The 15,394-nt window shown below is 30.0% G+C and overlaps 1 protein-coding gene across 11 annotated transcripts in view; it reads left to right on the top strand.

The window, feature by feature from the left end:
• Dmd (dystrophin) overlaps positions 1–15,394 on the top strand; it is a 2,251,111-nt gene that overhangs the window by 1,013,364 nt on the left and 1,222,353 nt on the right. For 10 of the 11 annotated variants that reach the window (XM_076562037.1, XM_076562042.1, XM_076562041.1 and 7 more), the window contains 2 exons: positions 12,672–12,794; positions 14,941–15,078. In XM_076562037.1, coding sequence (XP_076418152.1) covers positions 12,672–12,794; positions 14,941–15,078 — 261 coding nt within the window. The remainder of the gene's footprint in view (positions 1–12,671; positions 12,795–14,940; positions 15,079–15,394) is intronic. The other variant, XM_076562039.1, reaches the window with a different exon arrangement.

The raw sequence follows: 15,394 nt of genomic DNA, 5'->3' as shown, positions 1-15,394 counted from the left end.
AAAAAACATAAGACGTGCTCTTAAATTTTTTTTTGTGTGTGCATACTTTTTAAAGATTGTACTCTGCTACTTAAATAGCAATTGCCATTACTTCTGATTATATTCATGGTGTATTTAACAAAATTAACTGAGGGTCTTTATTTCAATAACCAAAAATGCTATTGTGCTACTGTGTCACTCAGTTTTGTGTTGTTCCCATCAAGAATATACAATTTTGATAAACTCCTAAGCTACAGGATATTCAAAAGAATATGTGGATGTAATTTTAGGTAAATTATGCTATGAGAATGTGGCTCCCAGATACTACATTGAAAAAAGGGAGAGTTCATCCTCCACAATAAACTTAATACTTTTCTCTAAGTGAGATTCTTAACCAAGATTTCAAAATAATTTTTTTTTATATTTTGCCTGAACTTATGAGTACTGATTTTCACATCATGGATCAAATTGGACATTCAAATCTCATATGTTATTCATTCTTCCAAGTAAAACCTAAGTTATTCCAAATCAATAGCTTAACATATATATTGATAAAGCAATCAAATTTTATTTCACAGAGTATTCCTGTTTACTCTTAATTACAAAAATGACCAGATATAGAGTTGATACTGTTATGGAAAGATAATTAAGCTTTATCACGATAAAACTAAACTCACAGATATAGAATATGTCTGATTATTTTTATATTTGTTGTGCCAAGAAATAATATTGAGTTTCCAATTTGCTGGGAATTGTGCAGATGCAAGGGTGTAAAAATATTTTCTAAAAAATATCTGCTTATAAACATAAAACCAAACAAATTGCAATCATAAAATTATGCTTAATACTAAAACCTGTCCAAGGAAAATTTCAAAAAACACTAATAATTCTAGTAGGAAACAATGCTAGCTTTGCCAATGAGCTGGAGATAGACGATATCTCTAAAAGTCTGTTCTTGTAGAAGGTAGTACATTTTCCAGTTATTTTTTCAATAAAGATTTATTTTTTTAGTAAAAAATCCACATTGTAGAGTTGCATCCAACAAAGATATATTTCTTGGTAAACAATTAAATTTAAAGTAATCTTTATAGAAGGCCATAGTCTTCAAAATGATAGGCCTTCAGCACAATGAGATTTAAATTGCTTTTACCAGCATGGCTGTCACAGAAAAATATGAAATGTAACAAAGTTCAATATCCACGCAGACTCTGCAGTGATGTACTTGGAACAGCAGTGTATCTGTAGGTTGCAAAAGTAAAAGAAAAAAATAGAATTTCATTTGTCTTTTTAAAAAATAATCATAAACTTATATGTTCAAGTAAAATTTCTGGAAATTTGATATATAAGAAAATGAACACAGTTTTAAAGATATATATACTTTAATGGTTGTAAGTGTTCAAGACCTCTTTTTACTTCTAGCTCATGTGTAGTACTACACATCTTTGTGTCTCCACAAAAAAAGGAAAATTACCCTGAACCTCAAAAATAATGATTCAAAGTTATATATATATATATATATATATATATAATTTATCAAATCGTGGCATTACTAGATAGGGTGAGATTATATCCTTTAAATTTTTTTCTTTCTATGATTGAGCTCAAGCAGAATATGGTGTTAAATTTTTCAAAGTAGGTCAATCCAAAATCATATAACTTTTGAACTGGACACTTCAATATTTTTGTCTCGATAAATTGCATCTTTAAGATATTTAATGACATATATAATTTTGCATATAGAGTAGGATTCTAATAGTGTCAGCATGATATTAGATGTCAAAACCAGATTACTTGCATGTTTGAGATTGTAGTTGCTTCCCTAGGTAGATGTTCTCATAAACAAGTATAACTTATGACAAATCTTTGGTGATAAATGAAACATGAAAGTCATTTGATACTGAAGGATATTATGAACTGAATGTAAAAATTAATTTTAGGCTAGCTTTTTATCATTCAACTATAAGGACAAGTACAGCAAAGATTATCATGAGAAGTCACTGATTATTCTTCAATGCTCTGTTGAGTAATGACTAGTGAAAGGCATACTGCCATACTTCTGACACAGATTGTATATCATAAGAAATTCTAAGTCAAAACAGTGAGCCCTGGGATTCTCAATTGATACTGGACCTGGATGGGGCAACATGATGAGAAGGAAGTTCTTATGTTGAAACTCCCCTATTACTTTGGTAAATAGCTAAATATATTACTAATTGTGTAATTTGGCATGTTTCCAATTTAAATCTCAGTGCATCCTTGGCAATATATCAAATCACAAAGATCATGCTAGTCTTCTTTTAACTTCAACATTGCCATGTGGATAAATGTATATAGATAAGAAGTATATAAGTAGAAATAAATATTTGTAATAAAGTTTTGAAATGCTGAAAAAGAATGTATATCAATAGTTATTATTTTGTTAGATATATTGAGCCACTACTTAGTTCTTAAATTTTGAGAACTAAGATAACCACTGATGAACAAAGGAAAGAAGAGTAATTTTTTTCTCTTTCTGGTTTCTGCTAGAGTGGACTGGAGTTAAGAAGACATGTCTTTGCCATTTTTTTTTTTGCAAAAACTAGTCTAAAGGGTAATCAAATAGACTTAAAATTACTAGAAAGTTCTACCACACCAAATATAACACTTAAAATACTTAAAATGCTACCTCTTTCTAGTTATTTAAATTGATCAAATATTCAAGATGTTGGGAACCTGTAATATTTCTTAATCATTCTGAGATTAGTGTAAGGACATGGTAGTTTTAGGGAGTAGGCCATAATTATAAAATCAAACCATGCACCCTTTAAGAACACGGCAAATTTGAAAAAAAAAAAAGAGAGAGAAATGATAGCTTGGCTTAACTTTCTTTGCTTTAGAGCATCTGAGTTAAAAGACAAGGTGTTTGTCAAGGGGGGTGCTTTTAGGAACAGAAGGTGCCATGAAACAGATGAATAGCAAAGAGACTGGAAAGACAAAAATAAGTTACTTCTTAATGCTGTCGCTTAGGAAATCTGTTTCTCTTCATTCTTCTAGAAGCCAACTAAAAGGGAGGGGAATTAGCATTTGAAGAAATGATTGTTTTGGTGGGTCTTAAAGAATTAATGAAGATAGAATAGAGAATAAAGGAATTGTCTAGATGACTTCTCATCAGCCATACACTATTTTCAGAGCACAATGTTTGGTCCTGTGGTGACACTATCCTTAGCTCATATGTGATGGATTTAAGTAACCTACTGTTACATTCAGGATATAAATGTGAAAACTGGGCTGAGAGTCATTTTCATGGTAAGTGAATTTAGCAGTCATTCCAAAAGCTTTGAGGAGATAACCGTTTTGGATAAGCCAATTAAAAAAAAAACTCCAATATACAATGTTTAGTAGAGAGTAAATTAAGATTCCTTATGAGATAGAGGGTATGGAGCATGAAGCTTAGTTGTGGATGATAAAACACAGTATAAAGAGGTCATGACAACAAGACTAATAGATTGTGCTTAATTTAGCATGCAATGAGGATTTTGTAATGGTTCTGTTTCACTCATTGTTGAAAGATTAGTGCCCTAGTATGTGAGGAGAACACAACTGAATAGTGTCAAGAATTAGGGAAGCCAGACAGGAAGGTATCACAACAGTCTGTATGAGCTACGTGGACTTCAAATAATATTTATGGGAATCAAAAGAAGTCTTAATTGAGAGAGAACTCTCAAATTTTTGTATGCAATGGGAGATTATAAAACCCAGAATACAAAGGTTCCACACTGAGATATACTTGTTCATTGAAAGTAGGGAAACCTGAAAGTTTATATTATTAACAATTTTCAGGATGACACTAATGTAAATATACTAGGAGAGCCTACCTCCAGAACTATCTAGTTAGCAGCATTTGGAACTAGCAGAAATTTTGCCTTTGAGATCATTAAGATGGGAGCTAAATGATTAATTAGAATTCCAAACTGATTGGTTAAGAAAGACTGTGTATGAAATCCAATAATTAAATATGCATCAAGATATGATTCCCATTTTCAATATTTTCATAAGAGTTTTAACTATACTTCATAAAGCTCTGTCCTATTAACATAGGCAGTTATTTCGTTTTATTGAAAAATATTGTAAAATATATGCATATGACTCCTATGTATCTACAATATTTTATTCTTCTGAGTTCTGGAAAATTTACATGTTGGCCCTGAAATGGATAAGTAAATAATTTTAAAAGAGTGAATGAACTTATTTTCCCTGTCTTTAGTTATTCACTAAGACTACATGCTATAGGATATATTTATGCCATGTTCCTTAAATTCCATATGGACCTTGAAACTCCTAACCAAAATTTATCCAGCAGTTTCTAGATATGTATTGTAAGAGTAAAATTAGATCTGGAAAATCTGACTTCATGTGTTTAAATATTCATTGTTTTATTGCCATAATAATTATATGTGTCAGGTTTTTTGATATTCAATCACCATCAGCAGATATAAAATGAATCTTTCTGCAGATCAGAAACTTTTAGATATTTACAATAGGTTTTGAGATAATCAATGAGACAGGTGACAAATTTTCTATATAATGTAAAGGAGACCATACACAAACAATGAAACACTTGACTTCCTTAAAACATAGTTTTGTGTGTGGTAAATAATTGACAAGCACATTAGACTGATATTTTGTATCTCCTTAACATCAGTGTGAAATAAACAACACAGCTTACATGATCTGGGATGTCAAATTAAGATTTCATAGACTTAGTAATTTTAACTAAAACTTAACCTCTGTTATCAGTTTATTAATATGAATATACTGATCTTTCCCCAATCTGCAATCTAATATCGCACCTCTTCTGACAGAAAAATGGCCAAAGTGCATAATTAGGGACAATTATTTATGTTATATAAATATATACTCAACTTAAGTTTCTACAAAGAAAATAAAATGTTTGTAGATGAAAATTATAGGGAAAAGCTGAAGATATTGTTCAATATACACTATCTATAATTAATATCTTTAGAGATAATTACAGGTTCATTTTCAAACTATATAATACACATGTTATTTAAATTTGACTGAAATGAATAAGAATTGAACGAATTTTCGCAATTTCTATTCTAATAACACTATTTCACATTTGTAATTGACTACCCAGTCAGCAGAGTTAATTATATTTAAATTTTGATAATGAATCTCTTATAATTAGTTTAAATATTTTGAATGCTGATATGTAGTTGAATATAGTGAACCCTTTCTTTTGATACAACTACTTGGGTTTATTAACACGGTATTTATTCTAATTAAAGCTATTTGTTGATTACTGATTATAGTAACTTGAAAAGAAAAATAAATTTCCCAATTAGTGTAAGTGCATTCAAAAGTAGTCATTTTTGAACAACAGACTATTAGATAATTATATGAGGTTATGAAAGAGGCTCTATAGTCTCAAAGTTCTCACACTTAGCCAGCCTGGTTAGAAATTTTTAGATCTCAGTTCTTTTGTTCAGAATACTCTGTTTTTTCTCTTACTTAATCTCTTACTTCTGTTTATGTTAGAAAATTATTATGATTGATGTATGATATATTAGCATGAATATATCTAATTTTATTTCAAATGGTAACTTTAGTGCACTTTTTTTCTTTTAAAATCACAAAAACCTAAACAGATTGCCTGAGAAGATAGAATGTAGAAAGTTGAAAATACAGTTTTCCAAAATATTGTGATTTTACATTTAATTTACCTAGCCCCATCAAACCTTGCAGTATAATTTAGAGTTAAATTCTTCTTGTCTCATTTGGCACTACTGAACCCTCACAGTTAGGAAAAAGAGAAGTACTTCCAGTAATACTTTACACAAAAGTAGCCAATTATACTTGATCTACCAATTTCTTATACAACCACTCTTTAACCAGTTATGAAGTGGGTAACTCAGAAGCTTATTTCATCATCTTAAAAATTAATAGAAATGTATTGGACAATCCTCCTAGCGAGCTTTACAACTTAGCCATACTTTCATCAATAGAGCATTCAAAATAAGTTGGTACTTACACATAAATTACCATATCTATTACCAAACCAATTCAACCAGTGAATGATGCTAGTTTGAGCCCTGCATAATTTAATCCAACTTTTTCATAAGTTTTCTCATAGCTTAAATTTAAATTTAAAAAGTCAGTTACCCCATAAATTATTAATTCGGTAATATTTCTTCTAACATGATAAAGATTTTTAAAGAATCTTGTTTATCTTTGTAAGTTTTCTTTCCTCAATAGACAGGAATATTTGAAATTACTGTCCATATCATGTCATTAGTCTCTTCTCTGTTGAAAAATGTTAGTGATCCTTAAAACCACTTAATTGTTACTAGCTAATTTTTCCTTCATTTCTCATTTAGTTGTTGAAATGATAAACACGATTTCAAACGTGCAAAATGAAAACATATTGATTGAGTTGAAGGAATTTTAAACTAAACTGTAGCACTTGGATTATTTATTTTCAGCTTAGATTCCAGTGTGTGTTCACATCTAGTGCTTTTATTATGATGGCTGAGATTCCATAGTCAAAGTTAACAGATGTTTACAATGCTATCTGTGTAAACACATGCATTATTATGCTATTGTATATGTATAGGCTGAAGTAATATTTAACCAAAAGAAAGCAAATATTTTATTATCAATCAAGTATAACTAAATGATTATAAATGCTTTCAAAATTTAATAAAACAGTTTGTAATTGATTTTCCTTTCATTCAGTTTATTTTTGTTCTTTGTTGGCTTGTGATATAATTTACCATTAATGCCAAAGCTTCAATAGAGCCTTAAGTCTCGTCAATCCTTCAACTTTTCAACAAAGCACAATGAATAGTTGTTAAGCAATTTAAAGGAATATTAAAATATCAAGGAAAACAAAGTGTTGTCTTTCTCAGTTTCTCTGTCTCTTCTTTTGTGTCCATTTATCTGTTTATTAAAGTTTTCTATGTTCTATCTTCTATGTATTTTTGTGTAACTGCACGGTCATGCTAAAGTTCTTAAAATAAAAAGGTAAGTAAAAGATTAAATTGCGCAAAGTAATAATTACTATATGCTTCTCTGATTTCATTATAACTTCATTTGTATTATTTTCTATATATTCTAAAATATATATTGTGTTCACTGTCTAACATAATGTGACATAATTATGATTCTATTTTTACTGTGATCACAAATTTTCTTTAAGTAAATAAAAGTATTTTACCTGACAATTAAGATGATTTTCAACCATTGCCTTCAAATGCCATAGACAATTTATCATAATTTGATTTTGAAAAGCTAAAATTATAATCTTGGTACCATGAGCTGAACTTATTTATAAGTTTATTTATTTACTCATACATTTTTCTTGTTGTCTTATGAGTCATTGCTTAATTATGTAGCTCTGACTGATCCCAACTAGCAATTCTATCTCAGCCTCCAATGTACTCAGAGTGCAGGTGTGCATCACCATGCCAAGGTCTAAGTGAGCTTTGAAACAATTGGAACTTCCATGTTATCCATTTCTTCCAATAGTCAGCATAATAACTCAAAAGGATGAAGGACAATGAAAGCATGGAATTAAAAACTTTCACTGCTTAGTAAAAATGTCTTCCTCATTAGAATTCAAAGCCATACAATAATGGTGAACTAGTAAATTATAAAGGGCAACAATTAGGCTTTTCCAAATTTTTATAGAGAGAGAGTAGTAATCACATGCATATTAATGGCTGGTCTCTTCTTACCAATAGCTGAAATAATTGGATTGATTATTTATCATCAACTTAATTGTAAAAATGATCATGATAAATCAATGTACAATTAGTCTTAAACTAGTAATTTATGTAATAAGCATCCTTTTCATATAAAAAAGGACATCATATTTGCTATGCAAAATGCAGACTGATACAAGAGGTATTGCTAAATTCAAAGACTGAAAAATCTATTGTGGATAAGTGTATTGGTTAGATAATAGTATATTCATATATAAGAGATAGTGAGAAAGTTGTTTAAGATCACAAATAAATGACATTCCAGGGAAAATCCACTTAAAATGTCTCACATCTAAAGGGTTACTTAGAAGATTTTGCTCAAAAATATGATCTAAAGTATAAAACATAATAAAATGCATGTGGGTGAGACTGATGCTTTATGACTAATATGTAAGTAACCCCATAAAAATTTTAAAAATTTCATTTTGAATACTATTGATGAGATAGTATTCCATATGTACCTTTATAGTTAATAATGAATACTAAATCTTACCAATTGGCATGTCTAAAAGGGTACAAATCTCCACTAACAATTAGAGTCTACAGATAATCCAAAATTGAGTAATCTAAATTAAGATTTAGTATAACTATAAAACATGCCTACATTTTGAATATTTGTTTTTAAATAGATAATGTAAAATATAACTATTTTTTTGTTTAAAAGATAAAATTTTGGACATATTAATGAAATAAAATATTGCTAAATATTGGAAGATAATTTCTTGCATTTATTCATAATAAAATAATTTTATCCAATTTTTGCTTTTAATATAGCAACTAGATCATGTTAAATTGCATTTATAACTTTCAATGTATTTCTATTGAGCTACACTACTCAGAACACTTTATTTGAACTTAGAGAATATATTTCATCATGAGGTGTTAGATTTTAAGATAATACTCATTTTAAAATGGCCATATTTATATATATGACCTAATGCATCACTATTTAGTGTCTATTTATTTTCAGCAATAAAAAACTTCCTACTTCTAACAAAGCTTGAGAAATTCCCAATCCTAAACTTATCTTTATTTAGCCTACTGTTCAGTCTGTGAATACTTTCAACCTGTTCACTTAGAATATTCATTTTGGAAATACAGTCATAGTTTTTAATCTCTAACCTGACTAGTAGTCTTTTACAAAATGTAGTTTTACATCAAGAAGTCTAGACCCTGCGCATTTTGCTAAAAAAAAAACAAAAACAAAACAAAAAAACAGTGTTCAAGTTTTTACTGTTTGTGTGAATTTGTATTCATTTTTGTAGTAGTGTTGTCTAAAGTATTTTTACATTAGTACTTAATTGTTGGTAGCTTTTTGTTGTTTTAATTTGGGTTTTACTTTTTGTATATGATATCATGCTCTTTGTATCTTTTATCCCATTGTTGATATATTTTTCATATGAATTGCAGTGCACCAATTAGATGTTTTCAATTTTCTGTTTGGAAATTGTGCATCTTAGAAGACAAATAGCTCAGGGTAGAGAGTTTGAGTACCATGTAAAATACTATGGATTTGATCTCAAGCAGATATATATATATATCTTACTAAACTCCTTACAACATTCATTCTGCTATGCCATTTCAGTGCTATAGTAATGTCTACTTACTTGTCTAGAAAATAATAGTTTGGAGTACCTATTCCATAGCAGAAATAACTCAAGATATAAAAAAACAAACCTATTTTAAGAGATAGTATATCTTGTCTCACTGATTCTGAAGTTATTTCTCCAAATAACTACTAATAAAAATACACACGCCTTTAATCCCAGCACTCGGGAGGCAGAGACAGGAGGATCTCTGTGAGTTTGAGGCCAGCCTGCTCTACAAAGCGAGTTCCAGGAAAGGCACAAAGCTACACAGAGAAACCCTGTCTCGGAAAAAAAAAAAAAAAAAAAAAAAAAAAAAAAAAAAAAAAAAAAAAAAGAAACGAAAAACTTCAGAGGACAAAACACAAGCACATTATCATTTTCCTTCAGACTATTTTCTATAATACAGTAGGCTATTGCATCAAGTTTTCTTTCTTGTTTGATACATTTTCCAACCTGGTACCTAGATTTCTCCATGATAACATCAGAATGAATTACATTATATTCTTTTTCTATAATTATTTTGGAAAATAAAAACATAAAACCAAGAATTGTTTATCCTTTAGATACATTTCCAAAATAGTAACACCAGACAATGGCTCTGATACAGAGGTGAGCATTCGAGGCAAGATAAATTGAGCATTAATTTGTATCACACAGCTGCAATGATAAGAGATGTTCACTGAACATTCATTATATGTTAGGTAAATATTGAACACATTTGATCCTCATACCATTCACATGAAGTAGATGTCTATTTTCCCCCAGTGTTACAAATGAAATATTCCAGCTCTGGAAAATATAAAAGCAAATGCTGGCTAAGATTCATCAGCTAGTGTGTAAAACTCAATTTCAATATATGAATTTAAATCAAAAACTTATTTTCTTTGCTAGATTAGAGGTATTATAAGAATCTTGAGAGATTGGGCTGGAGATATGGTTCAGAGGTTAAGGGCACCGACTGCTCCTCCAGAGGTCCTGAGTTCAATTCCCAGCACCCACATGGTGGCTCACAACCATCTGTAATGAGATCTGGCACCCTCTTCTGTATACATAATAAATAAATAAATTTAAAAAAAAAGAATCTTGAGAGACAATAACTCAGAGTGACCAAATGGCCGAAAAAACAATCCTATATCAGGAAGACATAAATAAACATAGAAAGATCATCAAGAAAAGATTAAGAGATGGCTATCATTCTAGAGACTATGCCTTGTTTGTTTTTAGTAGATGGGTAAGGATTATGTGCAGCAAAACACAATCACAGCAGTGCTTAATGGGGGGGGGCGTATTGACCTGGTCACTGTGCACTGGATGTAGCTGTTTGGTAAGGAAGGGAATTGGACACCTCTTTGGAGATCTTTGATATTCCTGGGACTACAAAGAAAGTGGGTCTTAGGCAATTAATTTATATTTGATATTTGTTAGATCCAAGGATAGCCAAGATCAGAGAATGTATCCAAGAACAACATGATTTGTGTTTTGAGAATGGTTAGCTGAGAATCGAAATGTGGTCTTAACAAAATTAGGTAAATTAGGTTCAGACAGACCGTGAAGAAAAGATAATGAGTTCAGTTCCAGATATATTGAATTCAAGAAATGGGTTAGCCGTTGGGAAATTTAGACTGGAAATCAAGAATAAGTTCACAGCTAAATGTAACAATGTGAAAGACACGGGGCTTCAAAAAACAATTTATTAATTATGGAAGAAGCATTGGGACAGTGTCACAGGAACCACATACCGAGCCCTTGAAACTCTTCTATTTGAGTATGTGAACAGATGATGAACAAGCAAAGAAGCAGGTGGAGCAAAACATGTAAATCTAACCACAGACAGACGGGTTATTTTGATATCAAGTTAGTGAAAAGCGTTACTTTAAGCATGTATTTTCTAGCTATCAATTCATGTTGAACAGTGAGTTATTCTCACTGAGTATCAGCAAAGGTGAACAACAATTCCATAATTTAAAGTATCACGAATAGGTATTGTAAATACATTTGGACACTATATGCATGTGAACTGTGGCCCTATGATGATAATTGAAAGATTGTAATCTTTAAATTTGGGGTATTCCAGTTTCTACCCTTTCAAAACTTATGGTATTTCAAATGACAAAGCATCATTAAAATCTGAAGGAATACTACCATGATAGTCATTTTAAAAGGACCCTATACACCATTCACTGGACACATTGATGATGTGTCATTATTCAAATTTTATGTTATAGTTATTCTCTTACGAATAGCAATAGTTTATTCAGTCTCCCATTACTAACAGATTACATTTAAATATTCATTTTTTCCTTGAGGACTAATCCAAATTTTCTTTCATAACCTTTCGTCTAAAAATGGTAGTAACAAGCTATAACTGGTAATATGGATAGGAAAGAATAGATAGGAAACGAACCTCATAAAATTAACCCAACGTTGGGCAAAAAATGCATGGGCACTTTCTTATTTCCATAACATGAAATGGTTCTGGAAGAAGTCCAGATTATTTTTTTTCACTATCTGTGGGTTTTTTTAAATTGGTCAGGTGAGAAATAATTTCTAGTGTTATAATATTAACAAATTTAAATACAACATAATGCTCAAAAGAATAAAGGTACAGAAATTGAATGATTACTTGCTCTTTTGCGTATTTTATTTCCAATGTCTTTTCATGCATTTTCATATGTTTTGTATAGGGGATCAAAGGATTATTAAGGATGTTGAGACCATGATCAATATCAGTTTCCAATTTAAATATGTTGTAAAGTATGTAAAATATTTGGGTTTCATTCATAAGAATTTATTTATACCACCTAAGAAAACATTCCTGGAGCAAGCTAATAGTGTTGTCTTATGAGAACATACCAGGAATTTATACCATCATACAAATGACATTTGAAATATGTGAGCAGATTGCCACATTGTTTTTCTAAAAATAAGGTAAAAATTCCTGATTTTACCCAAGGTTACTGTTATTGATGAATGTGGCAATTTTGGACAGACACATTTACTTAAACTTATACTATCAGAATGCCTAAAATAAGATAAAAGTTAACCTTAGAATATTAGAAATTAGCACAGACAAATATATGTGAATTGTCTCTTTTGATACTCTGGAATGATGAATCACATTTTCTTGCACGTATGCTCAGCTCTGATGACAAGTGTTTTCCCATATATGCATTCTCGAATACTTCCCAGTTGTATTTCAAAACCTTCATAAACTTTAATATGGAAACATAATGCATGTCATTATTTTAGCAGCAGGGGGCTGAGTAAATATATTTCATTTGGTTTATGTTTCTAATAAAAAGTAATTTTGATTTAAATTAGCACTATCTTTTTTTTTTAGGCCTCCATTCCTTTGAAGGAATTGGAGCAGTTTAACTCAGATATACAAAAATTGCTTGAACCACTGGAGGCTGAAATTCAGCAGGGGGTGAATCTGAAAGAGGAAGACTTCAATAAAGATATGGTAAATTGGTTATGATGAAAGTGTGAATGAGCTGGGAATGAAAATGAGTAAATATTTGGAAAGAAATATTATAACTTATGTCTCCAACTGAATTCTCAGAATGCCAACATTCACATAGTGTTATTTTTAATGATTTTATTAAGTGGAAAGTATTCCTTTTGACATGTTATTATAACTGCCAAATTACCATCTTATGAACATATGGGCACACTCTCAAATTCTAAAAATTAGTTCAATTTTGTTTTGGCTTATTCCATTCTTAAATTCAGAAGGGAAAATGTAAAAGAAAATAGCCATTCAGGACATAAACTAAAATATAACAGAAATTATAGTATTATATATAGCTGATGCTTTTGATAATAGCAAGGACAATTGCATGAAATGTTTGCCAAAGTTTCTAACAATGTGGTTTTACCAAAGATTTAAGAAAATACTGATTTTAGAAAATACTAAGAATATATATATATATATATCCATGTTGCTTATTCAATGGGAGTAAAGAGATACATTCATGTGGCCTGTACATAAACTCAGAACATCTTCTTCCAATCCCTGTTAATTTCAAAATACCTCTTATATTTCTCCCTGGCTTGACTGTTTCTACATCACATCACTATTCACTGAGTATGTTTATGCTACATTCACTTTCTTTTTTTGCATGTTCTTTTCCTCTCTTCCACTGCTGTCACCACTGTAGCATACTTAAACTTTACATGTATCACACTAGAGATTTTCATATATATAATCAATGCTAGAGACATCTTAAACAATGCTTGAAAGCAACATTAGAAGGCAATATATAATTTTTACTTCCTAGATAATGTAAAGTTTTGGGAAAATCTTAGCCTCTATTCATATTACTTCTGTCTTCTTGGAATTGTCTGAATCAGTACTCCTTACATAAGAAGTTTAGTGACCTTCACATCTCAGCTCATGGAAAGAAAGACAGGAAGAAACTTCCCGAAATTCTGAGATCCAGCTACCTCTACTTCATGTCAAAGAAGAGATTCCAGGGTGAAGAAGTCAAAAAGTGTTGCTACTTTTCTGTCTCACTCACAGCCCTGCCATAGACTACTCACTTAGGGGAATAAATTAGTTTTATTAATGTTTTTTTTCTCAGCCATGAAAATTGCTTCACAGTCTCAAAAGGCATATTAAAATATTCTATTATAGATGATTTTTATAAACTATAATCTATATAATTATATAATATATACACTAGACTATTAATAGACAATTGTAAAGAAATCCCATTTCCTTTAAACACATTGTATTTTGAATTTAAACATAGATTTTCATATAAGACACTTATTACTATACATAATAATATAAATGTATATATAAATGTGTCTTTTGAAGTTTGTGTGTCATTTATCATTAGCTCATTGGCATACCTGCGTACCATCGCATACTATGCTTTGTAGTAAGTAGTTTTCATATTTGGTGTTGAGTAACAAAAAACAAGAGATACACAAATGTAAACATGTAATAATATTTTATTTTTATATTTATTTTTTCAAATAATATATTTTAGTAAATAGAATTAAACCATGGTTCTTAGAGAAAAAACAAAATGAGAATTGAAAAATTTTGAAGTTATTTTAATACATACTCATAGTATTATTTTATTTGCTTAAACTTAACATAATTATGTGTCATTTTAGAAATTGACTCTTTTAAAAATATGACAAATTTCCCCATCATTTTTATTAATGCTCCGTATTCTATATTTGAGCATTTAGGTTTAAATATAAAACATAGATTAGTATGTAAAATTTACCATACAGATATAGATCGATTAATATTGGAAGGGAGAAGATTAATTTATTTCTCCATACATTTTTAATTTGTTTAACTGTAATAAAAATAAAATCCAAAACATTATTTTTCCAGAAAATCATAACTTCTATGACTGAAAGTGCCTTACTCTCCATCTTTGTACTCAAAATCTGCCTTCAGAAGAGATACACAGGAACTGTTTTCTATCTGATTGTAAAAGAAATATAAGTGTAATATTTCATGCTAACATCCCCTAAAAATTTTAAATTGGATTTTGTGTGTATTTAAATATGTTTGATTATCTCTGTTAACCATGTACAGCTTTGTAAAAATCCAAATGAAGACTGTACTTGTTGTTTTTAATCAGAGTGAAGACAATGAGGGTACTGTAAATGAATTGTTGCAAAGAGGAGACAACTTACAACAAAGAATCAGTGATGAGAGAAAGCGAGAGGAAATAAAGATAAAACAGCAGCTGTTACAAGAAAAACATAATGCTCTCAAGGTATTAGAGCTCAAATTATAATATGCTTTGTCTGGGGATTTGTATATGTAGGGTAAAATACCATGTACATAAATAAAATCTGCTTAAGAATTTTAGTTACCAGAAAACAACTGTTCCCCTTTGAATATGTGTGCTTTATGAATTTTTTTGTGCTATCAGTTTTGAGAGTTATGTGACATAAACTTTGTTTTGTTCTTTTTCTTAGTAATATTGAAATCTCTTTAAAAGTATCACTCACAGTGCTATAAAATTATTTTCTAATATGCTTTATTTCTCTAAGCTAGTTTGGTATTTGTCCTGCTTGCCAGAATAATCA

This window comes from Peromyscus maniculatus, chromosome X (genome assembly GCF_049852395.1).
Source record: "Peromyscus maniculatus bairdii isolate BWxNUB_F1_BW_parent chromosome X, HU_Pman_BW_mat_3.1, whole genome shotgun sequence".
NCBI classification, from domain to species: domain Eukaryota; kingdom Metazoa; phylum Chordata; class Mammalia; order Rodentia; family Cricetidae; genus Peromyscus; species Peromyscus maniculatus.
This window is presented reverse-complemented; position numbering and strand designations above follow the sequence as displayed.